The sequence below is a fragment of the Cervus canadensis genome, chromosome 13, assembly GCF_019320065.1.
Source record: "Cervus canadensis isolate Bull #8, Minnesota chromosome 13, ASM1932006v1, whole genome shotgun sequence".
Taxonomy (NCBI): Eukaryota; Metazoa; Chordata; class Mammalia; order Artiodactyla; family Cervidae; genus Cervus; species Cervus canadensis.
In genome coordinates this window covers 50,660,311-50,676,285 of record NC_057398.1, presented here as the reverse complement: position 1 = coordinate 50,676,285, position 15,975 = coordinate 50,660,311, and the positions used below count along the sequence as shown (strand labels likewise).

The following is a 15,975-nucleotide window of genomic DNA, read 5'->3' as shown; positions in this document are numbered from 1 at the left end:
GAGTACCCTTAATCTATAGTCTTTTCATACTGATTATGATGTTCTCGAGGCAAGAATGCTGTAGTGGTTACCATTCCTTCAAGACCTTCTAGAACTAACACCAAAAATAGATGTCCTTTTCACCATAGGGGATTGGAATGCAAAAATAGGAAGTCAAGAGATACCTGGAGTAACAGGCAAGTTTGGCCTTGGGGTTCAAAATGAAGCAGGGCAAATGCTAGCAGAGTTTTGTGAAGAGAACACCCTGGTCATAGCAAACACCTTTCAACAATGTGAGAGATGACAATAATCATACTGATTATATTCTTTGCAGCTGAAGATAGAGAAGCTCTATACGGTCAGCAAAAATTAGACCTGGGGCTGACTGTGGCTCAGATTATGAACTCCTCATTCCATATTCAGGCTTAAATTGAAGAAAGTAGGGGAAACCACTAGGTCATTCAGATATGACCTAAATCAAATCCCTTATGTTTATACAGTGGAGGAGATGAATAGATTCAAGGGATTAGATCAGGTAGACAGAGTGCCTGAAGAACTATGAACAGAGGTTCATAACATTGCACAGGAGATGGTCACCAAAGTCATCCTAAAGAAAAAGAAATTCAAGAAGGCAAAGTGTTTGTCTGAGGAGGCCTTACAATAGCAGAGGAAAGAAGAGAAGCAAAAAACAAGGGAAAAAGGAAAAGGTATACCTAGCTGAATGCAGAGTTCCAGAGAATAGCAAGGAGAGATAAGAAGCCCTTCTTATGTGAACAATGCAAAGAAATAAAGGAAAACAATAGAATGGGAATGATATAATGGGAAAGAATAGAGATCTCTTCAAGAAAGTTAGGGATACCAAGGGAACATTTCATGCAAGGATGGGCACAAGAAAGGACAGAAACATCAAGGACCTAACAGAAGCAGAAGAGATTATGAAGAAGTGGCAAGAATATACAGAAAAACTATACAAAAAAGGTGTTAATGATCCAGATAACCACGATGGTGTGGTCACTCACCTAAAGCCAAACATCCTGGAGTATGAAGTCAAGTGGGCCTTAGGAAGCATACTACACACAAAGCTAGTGGAGGTGACAGAATTCCAGTGAAGCTATTTAAAATCCTAAAAGATGATGCTGTTAAAGTGCTGTACTCAATATGTCAGCAAATTTGGAAAATTCAGCAATGGCTGCAAGACTGGAAAAGGTCAGTTTTCATTCCAATCCCAAAGAAGGGCAATGCCAAAGAATATTCAAACCCATACAACTGCACTAATTTCACATGCTAGCAAGGTAATTCTCAAGTACTTCAATCCAGGCCTCAGTAGTGCGTGAACCAAGAACTTTCAGATGTACAAGCTGGATTTTAAAAAGGCAGACGAACCAGAGATCAAATTGCCAACATTTGTGGGATCACAGTGAAAGCAAACGAATTCCAGAAAAACATGTACTTCTGCTTCACTGACTATGCTAAAGCCTTTGACTGTGTGGATCACAACAAACTGTGGAAAATTCTGAAAGAGATGGGAATCTCTTACCACCAGACCAGCTTACTTGCCTCCTGAGAAATCTGTATTCAGGTCAAGAAACAACAGTTAGAACTGGACGTGGAGCAACCGACTGGTTCCAAATTGGGAAAGGAGTACATCAAGGCTGTATATTATCACTCTGCTTATTTAACTTATATGTAGAGTACATCGTGCAAAATGCCAGGCTGGATGAATCACAAGTTGGAATCAACATTGCCAGGAGAAATATGAACAATCTCAGATATGCAGATGATGCCATTCTAATGGCAGAAAGTGAAGAGGAACTAAAGAGTCTCTTGATGAGGGTGAACGAGGAGAGTGAAAAAGCTGGCTTAAAACTCAACATTCAAAAAACTAAGATCATAGCTTCCAGTCTCACCACTTCATGGCAAATAAAAGGGGAAAAAGTGGGAACAGTGACAGATTTTATTTTCCTGGGCTCCCAAATCACTGCAGATGGTGATTGCAGCCATGAAATTAATAGTCGCTTACTCCTTGGAAGGAAAGCTATGACAAACTGAAAGAGCATATTAAAAAGCAGAGACATCACTTTGCCAGTAAAGGTCCATCTACTCAAAGCTATGGTTTTTCCAGTAGTCATGTATGGATGTGAGAGTTAGACCATAAAAAAGGTTGGGCACAAGAATTGATGCTTTGAACTGCAGTGCTGAAGAAGACTCTTGAGAGTCCCTTGCACAACAAGGAAATCAAACCAGTCAATACTAAAGGAAATCATCCCTGAATATTCATTGGAAAGACCATTGCTGAAGCTGAAGCTCCAATACCTTGGCCACCTGATGCGAAGAACCAACTCATTGGGAAAGACTCTGAGGTTGGGAAAGATTGAAGGTAGGAGAAGTGGGCAACAGAAGATAAAATGGTTGGATAGCATCATTAACACAATGGACATGAGTTTGAGCAAACTCCAGGAGATAGTGAAGGACAGGGAAGCCTGGTGTGCTGCAGTCCATTGGGTTGCAAACAGTCGGACATGACTTAGCAGCTGCAACAACAAATCTGTGGTCACCAAGGATGTATTCTGAAGCTCAACATTCATTAATATTCAATACATATTTATTCATTTTTATTAATAAAGCAATTTCCAGTGAATCCTGAGTGGGGATATAGGAGAACATATTACGTTTCCTTCTTCAATAACAAGATGGAATAATAGGATTTTCATGGTGGCAAAGTTAATAGTAATATTAGACAATTTGGGACTATTATGCTAAGTTGATCCTTTTCTTTCCATATTCCTCTTATGTTAATACCCTGTGTGGCGTAAACTGCTTCTTGTCAATCATCTCCATGCTTTCCTGTCTCTCTGTGAATAAAGTATTCATGTGGTCAATTGGGTTTCCAGTTAAACCTTCCTTGCAGCTAAATGTGGCCGTATAACCCAGTTTTAGACAATGAAATGTGAACAGAAGTGAATAATGGCACAAGGAGATGGCGGGATGAATTGAGGAAATAGCCTTGAAATATGTACATTATCATGTGTAAAAGAGATAGCTAGTGGAATGTTGCTATATAATACAGAGAGCTCAGCCCAGTGCTCTGTGACAACGTAGAAGGGTGAGATGGGGGGAAGTGGGAGGGAGGTTCAAGAGGGAGGGCATATATATATACTTATGGCTGATTTGTGTCATTGTACAGCAGAAACCAAGACTCACTGTAAAGCAAGTATCCTCCTATTTAAAAAAGAAAAGAATGTATTAATATTAATGTTTTCTGAGATGCAAATTCGGCTTCTGAGTTGCAAATATGGTGGCAGGACCTAAATAACCATCTGGGACCTAGATATGGGAAGTGCATGTTAACAATGGCAAAAAAAAGATGAAAGAAGCCAAGTGTGGGTTCCTGATACTGCAGGGCTTACATATAAGCCCTGGACTGTTTTGTAAGAGAAGAATAAAATTCCACCTTTGAAACACCATTGTTGTATTTGTATCCTTACTAGAGCAGACAGAACTTGTATCATAATTAATATAGAATTTAGTACCTATAAATAAGGCAGTAACTTGAAAAAAACCGTGATGCCTGACACTAACTTAAAAGGCAGATGTTGGCAGCAAAGACTCAGTGTAGAAGTCTTGCTTGAATGCTCATGACTCCTGTTATGCCATGGCTAACCACTTGGCAAAACTGCTACCTGTTGTATCTTGGAAGCAAATCACATGCTTACCAAACCTGTTGTTCAGTCATTAAGTCGTGTATTACAAAAAGCTAATTTTTTAAATATGTAAGTAGCTTCTACAGTTCAAATAAAAGACCAGATGCCCATTTTCTATGAAAAAAATGGATAAAGAATATAAATAAATAGTTCATAGAAAAACAAATGGCTCTGAGATATAAAGAGTTGACTCATAATAAAAGAAATGCAAAATAAACTAGAATTAGATACATTTTTTTCACCTATAATATTGATGAGGATCAAAAAGTTTGATACTTTTGGCAAAGGGGTAAGGCCTCAAAGACTTTCAAACATTAGAGGACAATTTGTCAAAATTATAAATTGTATGTAAGTTTATAGTGACCCACCAACTCTACTTAGAAGAAATTATTTGACATATGTCCAAAAATGACATAAACTTAGCTTTATTTGTAATAGAAAAAGATTGGAAATGCCATAAATATCTCTTACTGGAGCTTTGGTGACTATTTTATTATATATTCATTAAATGCAATGTTAATCAGAAAAAAGTCTTTAAGGTTAAAGAAGAATCTCTAAAATTACACTAAACTTTTTAAAAATTGCAGAAATGTATCCACATATTGGGAATTAGGTAATTAACTAGGACATAGGTATGAGAAGGAGACCATGTATGCACACCTTTGCACACCATAGTTTTGAAATGTGTACCATGTGAATGTGTTAATTTTTAATTTGAAAAGAGGTAAAATGAAAGATGAGGAAGTGAGGCTACATAGTATTTAACCTTTTTGAGGGTTTTGGCTGTGTAATAGGAGGCTATGGGATCAAGAGAGATTTGGTTTCGTTTGGGGCGTGTGTATGTGTGTGTGTGTGTGTGTGTGTGTGTGTGCATTTTATTTCACATGACTTGGCCATATTCACCTGATTTTTACTAAGAAAAATATCAATTTCATATGGTTCAATCACTAAAAAGATTGGTGATACTAGCACATATATGTTTATACAATGGAAAATTCCAATAGAAAGAAGAGACTAATAGGGATGAGGGGGAAGGATTACCAAAGAAGTGATGTTCTCTAAAAAAGGATTGCAGGAGTCTTTGGCAGGAGAGTTACCTTCATTTTTACTGGAGGGAAAGTAGAGGAGACACTTACATTGCATATGAGGGCATTTGAGTATGTTTGGTGGTAGAAAAATCAGAGTTTGTATGTGGTGGACTTAGAAATGTGTGTTGTGAGTTCACCAGCCTAAAGTATGAATGAAAGGGAAATTTTCTGAGATCAGCAGAGGCATCCAGGCACTTGCAACAATAGTGGCTTATATGTATATATTTAAATTGTTTTATAATGTATAGACTTTTCCAGAAAGTATTTAGTATCTAAAAGATGAAGTTAACATTTATTCATAGGTAATTTAAAACTTTAAAAAAAAATTTTAACAGGATCTTCAATACTAACCGATCCTCAAGGATCCAGTGAAAACCTCTTGAAGATGACAGAATGTGGAGAGAGCATTAATTATATTGCTACCAGAGACACAACATGCCTTTCTTTTCTTGTTAGCCTTCTTTTAAAGAATTCTTGCCCAGTACTTCTCACAGGTATTAAAAATATTTAAATATAATTTCAGAGTTAGGAAGAGCTTAATCATTATGTAGTCCAAGCATTTTATTTTACAAGTGGGAAAAAATATGCCTTGAAAAGATTTAGTACCTCTTTCAATATACATTCTTACTAACAGTGTACGAATGCCCATTTCCCCAGGTTTGCAAATTTTTGCTGTTTAGTCTCTAAGTTGTGTTTGACTCTTTGCGACCACATGGACTGTAGTCTGCCAGGTTCCTCTGTCCATGGGATTTCCCAGTCAAGAATATTGGAATGGGTTGCCATTTCCTTCTCCAGGGGATCTTCCCGACCCAGGGATCGAACACACATCTCTTGCATTGCAGGCACATTCTTCATTGCTGAGCCACCAGGGAAACCCTGTTTGCCAATACAGAACATTATAAATCTTTTTCCTCTTTTCATTACCTTCAAGGCAAATTCCAGAAGTAGAACTATTGGATTAATATAAATATGACCTACATAGCCTCTGGGCTAAGGTCCTTAGAGGACCATTGGCATCATTGATTGATTTACTTCAGTTTAAACAATAACTACATGCAAGTCAAAAATAAAAAGAAACTGCCTGATTAAAAAAAAAAGTGTACACATAATTCTTCAGCCCGTTGTTAAAATATTTCAACCCTTTACCATTATCAAAGGAGAAATTCAATACAGATTCTGCTCTTTCTTAACATTTATTTCAACCCATTCAGTTATCTTTTCTAAGTTGTGTTGCCTCTCACCAAAGGCAATAGTATCACTTTCCCAGTTCTGTATTCAAAGTATTCAGGCAAAATGAAGCTGGAACTCTTAGATAATCCATACCTTGCCTTCAGTTTGGTCACAGGAAATTCTTAGTTTTACTTAATATTTGGTAAATTATAGAGTCATAATTTTCTGTTCTGTTGCAGTAAATCGCTAGTTATCAAATTTGTCTCCCAGATTGGATTGGCAAAAAATTTTCAGGAAAACTAATTTCATGTAGTAGTTATGCTGTGCTGTAAGCAAAACGATTTGCCAAGATGTAAATGAACATTAGATAAAAGATAATGATTAACTCCTAATCTTTTCTTTTTTAAAAGATGTAAATAATTCAAATGATTTTGAGAGGTTTACATACTACCTTGTTCACCCATTCTTAACCACATTTTTTGTAATGAAAGAGCAAAAATACAGTTTTCATGCAATTCTCAAATATCAAATGTTATTCTTTCATTTTAATATGTTAGCATCTACTCATTTTCTTGTATATAAATCTAGCCTAACATATTTTTTCCCTTAGGAGACTTTGGAGTTGGAAAAACCGCTGCCATTAATCAAATGCTTGAAAAGTTAGAGGGCTCAGGAGCACTTGATGTGAAATATGGATCAATTTTAGGAGAAGTCCTATTATATAATGAAATTAAAAAATCAAGGTTGTATACATTAAACTCTAAATTTGATTTGTCTGGTGAAAACATAGTTTGCCCTAATGTATAAATGTACCTTATTTTAAAGAAGCAAACCTGTTATGTGAAAATACAGAATTATTCAAAAGAGACGTGAGAAGAAAATCTCTACTTTTCCAGAGTATTAACAACTAGATTAATTTCTTTAAGTGAAAATTTCTTACACTTATTTTAAATAAAAAACTAAATTTAAGATCTCAGTTTGTTCTACATAGCAATGTACAATTACAAGCTATTTTCCTTCCTGGAAAAATGCAACTAAAACATATAAATACAATGTTGCATATATCTGGGGTTTGTGTTTTTGTCTTTTGCATTAAAAATAAATTTCCTTCTTATCAAACATAAAAAGTATTCTTTACAAAGAACTTTGTCATTGTGTGTGTCTCTTCCTGAGGAAAAAAAGGAATGAAAAAGAAATCTAAATTGTGCAAATAAAGATTGTAAGTGTTTTAAGTTGATTCTGATTCTGTTAAAATACTAGAGAAGCCCAACATTGTTTGAATTGAATACGAAACTGTAATTGTGGAGAGATTCATATTGGACCTTTCCTCTAATCATGAATCTAATATGTCCAATGACCTCTGTCACATGTATACTTGGATATCTCCTGAACATCTCTGCATTAACATAGCCAAAGTGTTACTCTTGATTTCTCTTCCAAATCAATTCTTCCTCCAGTGTGTCTTGCTGCAATAAGTGAGACCCAGTTATTCAAGCCTGAAACCTACAAATCATCTTTGAATTCTCCCTTTTCGCCTCACCTGCCCATCCCCAATAACCTGTCTGATTCCTCCCAACCCCTGTATCCCCATTTTCCTCTGCTGCATAGCCAGTCTTCTATTAGTCAAGTCTGTGCTGTCTTCAAAATACATCTGAATCCCTCTGCTTCTTTTTATTCAATGTCACTTTTAGTCCAAGCCACCATCATCTGTTTCTCACACTGATGATTTTGGAATATTAATAGTATCCTTCTACACCTAAATAAGGCCTTAAAAAAGCAGAGAAATAATTTTTGAAGCATTTAATACAATAAGAATCTTTCCTTATCTGAATTATGATAATCAAGAATAATGGAGTCTGAAAAAATTGATTTTACTATATGTTCAGTATTTAAACTGAAGTGACCATAAAGAAAGATAACATTAAAAAAAGACAAAACCAAAATAAAGGTGAATGGGCCTTTTGTTGATTGAGCATAAGGCAAAATGCATTTTATAAAGGGATAAGAGAGTTAATAGCTTACCATCCATAGAAAATATCCTATAGCCTGGCATTTTAACAATTTGTTCAGTTTGTTTTTTAAGAGTAAGCCCATGTTTTGTTAAATTCGAATATCACTTCTAATAGTAACTAATTTTATCTTTCTAAGCGTGAACAGGAAAAAGTTTATAGTTGTTTCCTAGTAGGCAGTAAGAGTAAAATCAGCCAAACCCTGATACTTTCATTATATTTTGTTCAGTTGGCTACTATGGTAAATAAGCTAATTTTGAATCCTTAAAACATTTTATTCCAATAGCTTCAAACAGAATATCAGCATCTTGCTTTCTGAAACTCATAAGACAGCAACTGGAGGACTAGGTATGTATTACAGTAGTTTTAAAACCTTCCTATCTCAATCAGATGCATGTCATTTCATATACTGTCCAATAGCTCAGAATAAAATTTTCAATTGTTAGTTTAAACTTTAAAATCTGAGAAACATCCTCTATCATCTCAAACTCTTCCAACCTACTCGAAAGCTAGAAAGAATGCTTATGGTAGAGGGGTACTAAAACTGCTTACCAGAAAGCCGGTATCCTGGCTCATCAGTAGAAACAGACTAAGTCTAGAAGTAACTGAAAGCAATATTTGTCTATCCTGCTCTTTAATGCTTTTAGAAATACTGCAGTAGAAAAATTGTGATTCTACAGCCATTCTCAAATCGAGCTTCAGGAGCCTCAGCCTTAAAAATCTGATTTAGTAGTGTGGGGAGCAACAGCTCTGTTCTGAAGAGGAAAAGATGGGTGGTCCAGAGAGAGCTATAGAATGGGAATGGGAGTCTGGCCCCCAAATTCCTGCCAGAAGAGTTGTTTGGTTTTGTTTTTACCAAAATAATCATCCATCCCAAATAATCCTTCTAGATGATGCTCACTCAAGGAACATGTCCTAATTTCAGTGCCTACATGCTGCTTTTAGAGTTTCGTGTGTAATTTTGTTATAAATATAGTATGTTGGAAATCTAAATATTTTAAAAGCAGAGAAAGTTATATGTGTGCATTGTGCATAAATAAAAAGAGGGTTCTATGAGTTTTCATGGGTTTCCCAGGTGGCTCAGTACTAAAGAATCCGCCTGCCAATGTAGGAGACGCAGGCTCGATCCCTGGGGCAGGAAGATTCCTTAGAGTGGGAAATGGCAACCCACTCCAGTATTCTTGCCTGAGAAATCCCATGGACAAAGGAACCCAGAAGGCTACAGTCTGTGGGGTTGCAAAGAAACACTCTCAACCACACAAAAGTAAGGAAATACTTGGAAGCATTTTATAGTTGGTATTCCTTCTCTCACTGAAATGTCCTCAGAGTAATTTCTTGAAAAGGACAATAGTAGAGTAAAATTATGTGATTTTTATATTTTTAATAACTTAGTAAAGCACAAATATTCTGAAACTATTCTAACTTGACCTTTTTCTATATATGGTGTCATAGATAAGATTACTAAAAAGGCAGAAGATAAAACTGGTGAAAGTTCATTTAAAAATGGTAATAAAGGAATTATGGTCTCTGCAATAAATTTTAACATCAATACGTCAGCTGCCAAAACTAAGGAGATGATTCTTAAGAAGTTAGTAAGAAGATCTAAAGACTCTCTTGGAGCACCAAAAAACAATAGGGTAAAACATCTCCCATACCTGTTGACTAATATGCTTATACTACTCAAGTGATAGTGACTTATTTTTTTTTTTTTCACCAACATGAATTTTTTTTTTTTTTTCCAGTTGGAAGCTAATTACTTCACAACATTTCAGTGGGTTTTGTCATACATTGATATGAATCAGCCATAGAGTTACACGTATTCCCCATCCGGATCCCCCCTCCCACCTCCCTCTCCACCCGATTCCTCTGAGTCTTCCCAGCGCACCAGGCCCGAGCACTTGTCTCATGCATCCCACCTGGGCTGGTGATCTGTTTCACCATAGATAATATACATGCTGTTCTTTCGAAACATCCCACCCTCGCCTTCTCCCACAGAGTTCAAAAGTCTGTTCTATACTTCTGTGTCTCTTTTTCTGTTTTGCTTATAGGGTTATCATTACCATCTTTCTAAATTCAATATATATGTGTTAGTATGCTGTAATGTTCTTTATCTTTCTGGCTTACTTCACTCTGTATAATGGGCTCCAGTTTCATCCATCTCATTAGAACTGATTCAAATGAATTCTTTTTAATGGCTGAGTAATATTCCATGGTGTATATGTACCACAGCTTCCTTATCCATTCATCTGCTGATGGGCATCTAGGTTGCTTCCATGTCCTGGCTATTATAAACAGTGCTGCAATGAACATTGGGGTGCACGTGTCTCTTTCAGATCTGGTTTCCTCGGTGTGTATGCCTAGGAGTGGTATTGCTGAGTCATATGGCAGTTCTATTTCCAGTTTTTTAAGAAATCTCCACACTGTTCTCCATAGTGGCTGTACTAGTTTGCATTCCCACCAACAGTGTAAGAGGGTTCCCTTTTCTCCACACCCTCTCCAGCATTTATTGCTTGTAGACTTTTGGATAGCAGCCATCCTGACTGGCGTGTAATGGTACCTCATTGTGGTTTTGATTTGCATTTCTCTGATAATGAGTGATGTTGAGCATCTTTTCATGTGTTTGTTAGCCATCTGTATGTCTTCTTTGGAGAAATGTCTGTTTAGTTCTTTGGCCCATTTTTTGATTGGGTCATTTATTTTTCTGGAATTGAGCTTCAGGAGTTGCTTGTATATTTTTGAGATTAATCCTTTGTCTGTTTCTTCATTTGCTATTATTTTCTCCCAGTCTGAGGGCTGTCTTTTCACCTTGCTTATAGTTTCCTTTGTTGTGCAAAAGCTTTTAAGTTTAATTAGGTCCCATTTGTTTAGTTTTGCTTTTATTTCCAGTATTCTTGGAGGTGGGTCATAGAGGATCTTGCTGTGATTTATGTCGGAGAGTGTTTTGCCTATGTGATAGTGACTTATTTTAATTAATACTAATATATGGGGAAAGACAAGTGTAACTAAATACTAATATATGGGGAAAGACAAGTGTAACTATACTCCTGAACATTACTAGAAAATTCACTTTATAATGGAAACTTTGGTTTCCAGATCAACATAACTCCATTTACAACGTGAAGAATTGTACTGATTCAGAATTATTAAGACCTAAAGAAGCTGCTGGAATCTGAATTAAATGTGAGCAGACAAGGCCAGAAAATGCATTAGATGTCAGTGACCTTTTACTGTATATGTCAGCACATCTTTTTCCAAAAGAAAGGGAGAGAACTTTGTGATATTCACAGCGTCAAGGAAAGGGACTAAGAGAATAGCTTGGTAATAACTCGGACAACTCCTACTTTCTTGAAGTGGTACTGGGCGTTCCTTATTTTTATCGTCAGTCTACTTGGTGCATTACTAACTGTCCACTTGTTGAACCAAACCCTCTGTCACAACTGAAATTTACAATCAGTGGTTCCAGTCATTTCCTAAAATAAAGGTCAAAATTCAGGACTGATTAGTAAGAAAATCACATGGGGGCCCTTAAGAACCCCTGAGTTTAGCCCCTGTGCCCGTCAATTTCAAGAGCTTTCAAGGGTTTGATTCAGATTTCCCTTCCTTAATTTTAACTGAAGATTTAAATAAACTTTATGAGTCTTTACTTAATTGGGTATGTCTTAAGGATTTTGAAAGGAATAATAATTGGTCAACCTAATCACAGAAATGAAAAATGCAAGTAGGCGAAATTTTGGTCAAATTGGTTTACCTATAATTACCCAGTTTGTGATAGAGGGCAAACAGAGTATCTTACCCAAAAAAAGGTGATATTGATATGATAGTTACAAATTAAGTAATTAGATAATTCAAAATAAATGGCTGTCTGTATTTTTTAAATCTTTACTTGTTTTACAAAAATAAATGCAATCAAAAGGGGCTAATTCATGAAGAGATAATTAATACAATCAGTACACTTAAATGCATAATAGTTTCAAGGGTAGAAAGTAACACAGGTTTAAAAACTGGAAATGTACCTGACTTTTCTGCTGGTTGCCCCTGACAACAGCATTTGCGGCAGAATTTCAAAATTTTAGTTCCAGATAACAATTTTATTCCTAAATCAGGACACATGTTAAATAAATGATGAAATACCTAAAACAGTGCATTGCCAATAGCAGGCATGCAATAGGTAAATGCTGCATGAATAATATCCATGTTCCTGTAGCCAATAGCCTTGATAAGATTACTTTGTCCACCATCAAATATATTTCTAACTGTAATTAGATATAATTATTGGAAGTCTATAGAGAATGAGTACAGTTTCCACTATTTTGAGAGATTAATGTTTTCTAAAGTCATATCTTCAAAATAGAATTTGATCATCTGCTTTTTAATAGAAAGCTACATTTCATTACATATAATTTTCTTCTTAGCATATTCTTAGCATAGCATATTTAATATTCCTAATTCATAAATCGAGTTTAATATATTTTTTAAAACCTTTTGTCTTCTTTAAGATTGTAATTTTTATTGATGATCTGAATATGCCAGAATCAGATATGTATGGAGCACAGCCACCGCTGGAGTTAATCAGACAATTATTAGATATGGGAGGAATTTATGATACTGAAAAAATTGCATGGAAGGTACAGTTTATACTGAGATTTTCTTCATGTTAAATGTTGTTACTTAACAAAAAGTTGAATATTTCTAACAATGTTGAGTGAGTTAAGCAAGATATTTAGAAAATCTAGTCAGATAGACATAAAGTCGAGATCTTAATCTAACAATTGTAATTACATCTTGCAATTCAGCACAAGCCTATGGGTTCATAGAAATTCTACTTTTAGTAGGATTAAATCTTAATAAAAAATTGCAAGTGTGTCCTATAGGTTTGGTTTCTGAGTCAAAAAAATGCTCACTATTGTTAAACACATTAATAGTTATTCAAATTTTTCAGTGCCTCAGCAACTATTGCATATAAGAAAAACTAATGAAAATGTGGCTTAAGAAATACATTCTTAATCTCTGTGTAAGACTATTCCGCATCTTTATTTTCAAGAACATAAAGGATTTTCAGACCTTACTTACAAGGTCAAAAAAATTCCAAACAGATATTTTTATGTAATTATCTTTGCTTCATCGAACTCAATCAGAAGGGTTTAATGTTTTAAAAAGTAAATGAACTTTTCTCCTTATTTGGCTCCTTTGCTGGAAACCCTGGTTTCTAGAACTGACTTTATCATTTCAACTTCCTGGGCCTTGCTTCCTCATCTGTTATGGTTGTTTCATGTCTCAGATAAACTTGGGCCTAGGATCCTGGCTGACATACACTTGTTGGTGAGTGACATCAACTCAGATACCACTCAAACTGTCTAAATCAACCATCAACCCAAGGCAGAGACAATGGAGATGCAGCCCCCCAAGAAGAATCCAGGAGACTGGGATAAAAAGAAGGCAAGAAATGGGTGTGAAATGCACAACCTAAAGAATTTTCTTGAAGTGACATGAAAATAATGGTATTTCTAAGGCTTTGGGCATGAACATATGCAGGGAAAAAAAAAACTGAAAATGCCCCATCATGCGTAAACTATATTATTTCGTTATGATTCCAGCTTTACAATGCCATGTTGTAATATGTCAAAATACTATGTAAGCAAGCAGTCAAACTTCTTCTCACCCAGCTAATCCTATCTTCTCTACAGACACATTCACCAGGCTTTTCTCCTCATTTCTCACTTATTACCAGAATCCTTTTCACTAGCCTCAGTAACATGTTCTTTATTTTCTAATGACTGGTTTTTAAGGGGGAAAAAAATAGGCTATTTCCAGATGACATTTAGAAAGCCTCCTAGAAGTAACATGTCTTGGAATTATATTTAGTCTGGATTACTTCTTATATGCAGAGTACATCATGCAAAATGCTGGGCTGTACTCTGGCATTACAGTTTCACAAGCTGGAATCAAGATTGCCTGGAGGAATATGAACAACCTCAGATATGCAGATGATACGACTCTAATGGCAGAAAGTGAAGAGGCACTGAAGAGCCTCTTGATGATGGTGAAAGAAGAGTGAAAAATCTGGCTTAAAATTCCACATTCAAAAAAGTAAGATCATGGCAGCTGGCCCCATTACTTCATGGCAGAGATTGGGAAAAAGTGGATGTAGTAACCGATTTTACTTTCTTGGACTCCAAAATCACTGCAGATGGTGACTGAAGCCATGAAATTAAAAGGCAATTGCTCCTTGGAAGAAAAGCTGTGACCAACCTAGACAGCATATTAAAAAGCAGAGACATCACTTTGCTGACAAGTTTGTATAGTCAAGGCTCTAGTTTTTCCAGTAGTCATGTACATATGTGAGAGTTGGGCTATAAAGAAGGCTGAGCTCTGAAGAACTGACACTTTCAAATTGTGGTGTTGGAGAAGACTCTTGAGAGTCCCTTAGACAGCAAGGAGATCAAACCAGTCAATCCTAAAGGAAATCGGTCCTGAATATTCATTGGTAGGACTGTTGCTAAAGCTCCAATACTTTGGCCACCTGATATGAAGAGTCATCTCATTGGGAAACACCTTGATGTTGGGAAACATCGAGGGCAATAGGAGAAAGGGACGACAGAGTGTGAGATGGTTGGATGGCATCATCAACTCAATGGACATGAGTTTAGCAAACACCAGGATATAGTGAAGGACAGGAAAGCCTGGTGTGCTGTAGTCCACGGGGTTTTAGAGCATCAGACACCACTTAATAACCGAACAGCAGCAACAACTTCTAAGAAGACAGACTAATACTGTCATTGATAAGGACAGAGTAAAGTGATAAAGTAAGGTGATTAATAGTTAAAGACAAGGTGACATTATACCAAAACCTCATATGATTCACCATTTTTAGCATAGACCACCTTTCTGCTGATTTGAATAGTGCAATGACAGCCCCATTTTCACCACGTAGGGGCAAGAAAACTCCCACGCCTGATGTGGAGGAGGAACTGATGATGGTAGCTTGACATCTACTCAAGAATGAGGAAGAATGTGGTCTTTTCCCACTCCCCACTTTTCCCTTGATTGTAAAACTATAGCCTACTAAGTTCTGGGTGAGGCGTCCTCCTGCCCACCAGCTTATTAACCTCACAAGCATCCTATTCTAATAAATCACTCTTATCTATCACTTTGCCTCTTGTTAAATTCTTTCTGCACTGAGGCATAAAGAACCAGAGCTGCTCAGAGCCCCCAACCTGCCTAAATATTAAAAAGCTTTTGTCCTTTTGGAGCTGGGAAATAGGTATATATGTTTCGCTTTCTATAGATACATTCAGTTACTCTTCCTTTTTACTCTTCCCACAGAATATCCAAGATCTCTCTCTAGTTGCAGCTTGTGTTTTCCCAGTTAGTAGGAGGTATATTAGCCCACGTCTGCTCAAACATTTTTCCATTCTGGTATTGCCTCATCTCCCACAAACTGCCATAAAAACTATTTTCCAGGTAATACGTCTAATTTATTTTCTAGTAAAAAACAAATTTATTTCTATAGTATAAGGGAAAATATGAAAAATTAAAACACTAATACTAAGAGAAAATTCTCTTAAGGGGATGGATTTTTTTCTCTCTGTATTTTCTGGTTTACTATTATAATTTGTCTCTAAATATCAAAAATGTAAGTTATTGTGCATAAGAAACACAGGTGGGGCATGTTTAATGAATGTTTAAAGCAAATTCCAAGTCTTTTTTCTCATAGATTCTAATCCAATATATCTGAGATGGAGCTCAGCAATCTGCATTGCCAAGAAATACACTTGGATTTTTGCTAGTATTTGGTTTTTTTTATTTCCTTATAGAATAAAAAATTGAGAGAAGAAATTCTGAAACATCTTATTAGAAAAATGCCTCAATTTGAAGCCTAGTTTGATTAGAAAAATATATCATATGCAAGTTTACTAAATTCTTAAAAACTAAGTCTTTTTCTTTTTTATAACAAAATTTAAAGATTATTTTTTAAAATCTATTTTTCAAAAAGTACTTAGTAATTCTAGGTGATCAATAATCTACACT

General features: G+C 35.9%; 1 protein-coding gene across 1 annotated transcript in view; it reads left to right on the top strand.

Moving 5' to 3' along the window:
- The window catches only part of DNAH14 (dynein axonemal heavy chain 14), a 394,377-nt gene that overhangs the window by 250,049 nt on the left and 128,353 nt on the right, over positions 1-15,975 (top strand). Inside the window, exons 43-48 of the mRNA XM_043484666.1 lie at positions 5,104-5,262; positions 6,549-6,684; positions 8,234-8,295; positions 9,400-9,584; positions 12,444-12,572; positions 15,271-15,408. Of these exons, the coding sequence (XP_043340601.1) occupies positions 5,104-5,262; positions 6,549-6,684; positions 8,234-8,295; positions 9,400-9,584; positions 12,444-12,572; positions 15,271-15,408 (809 nt within the window). The remainder of the gene's footprint in view (positions 1-5,103; positions 5,263-6,548; positions 6,685-8,233; positions 8,296-9,399; positions 9,585-12,443; positions 12,573-15,270; positions 15,409-15,975) is intronic.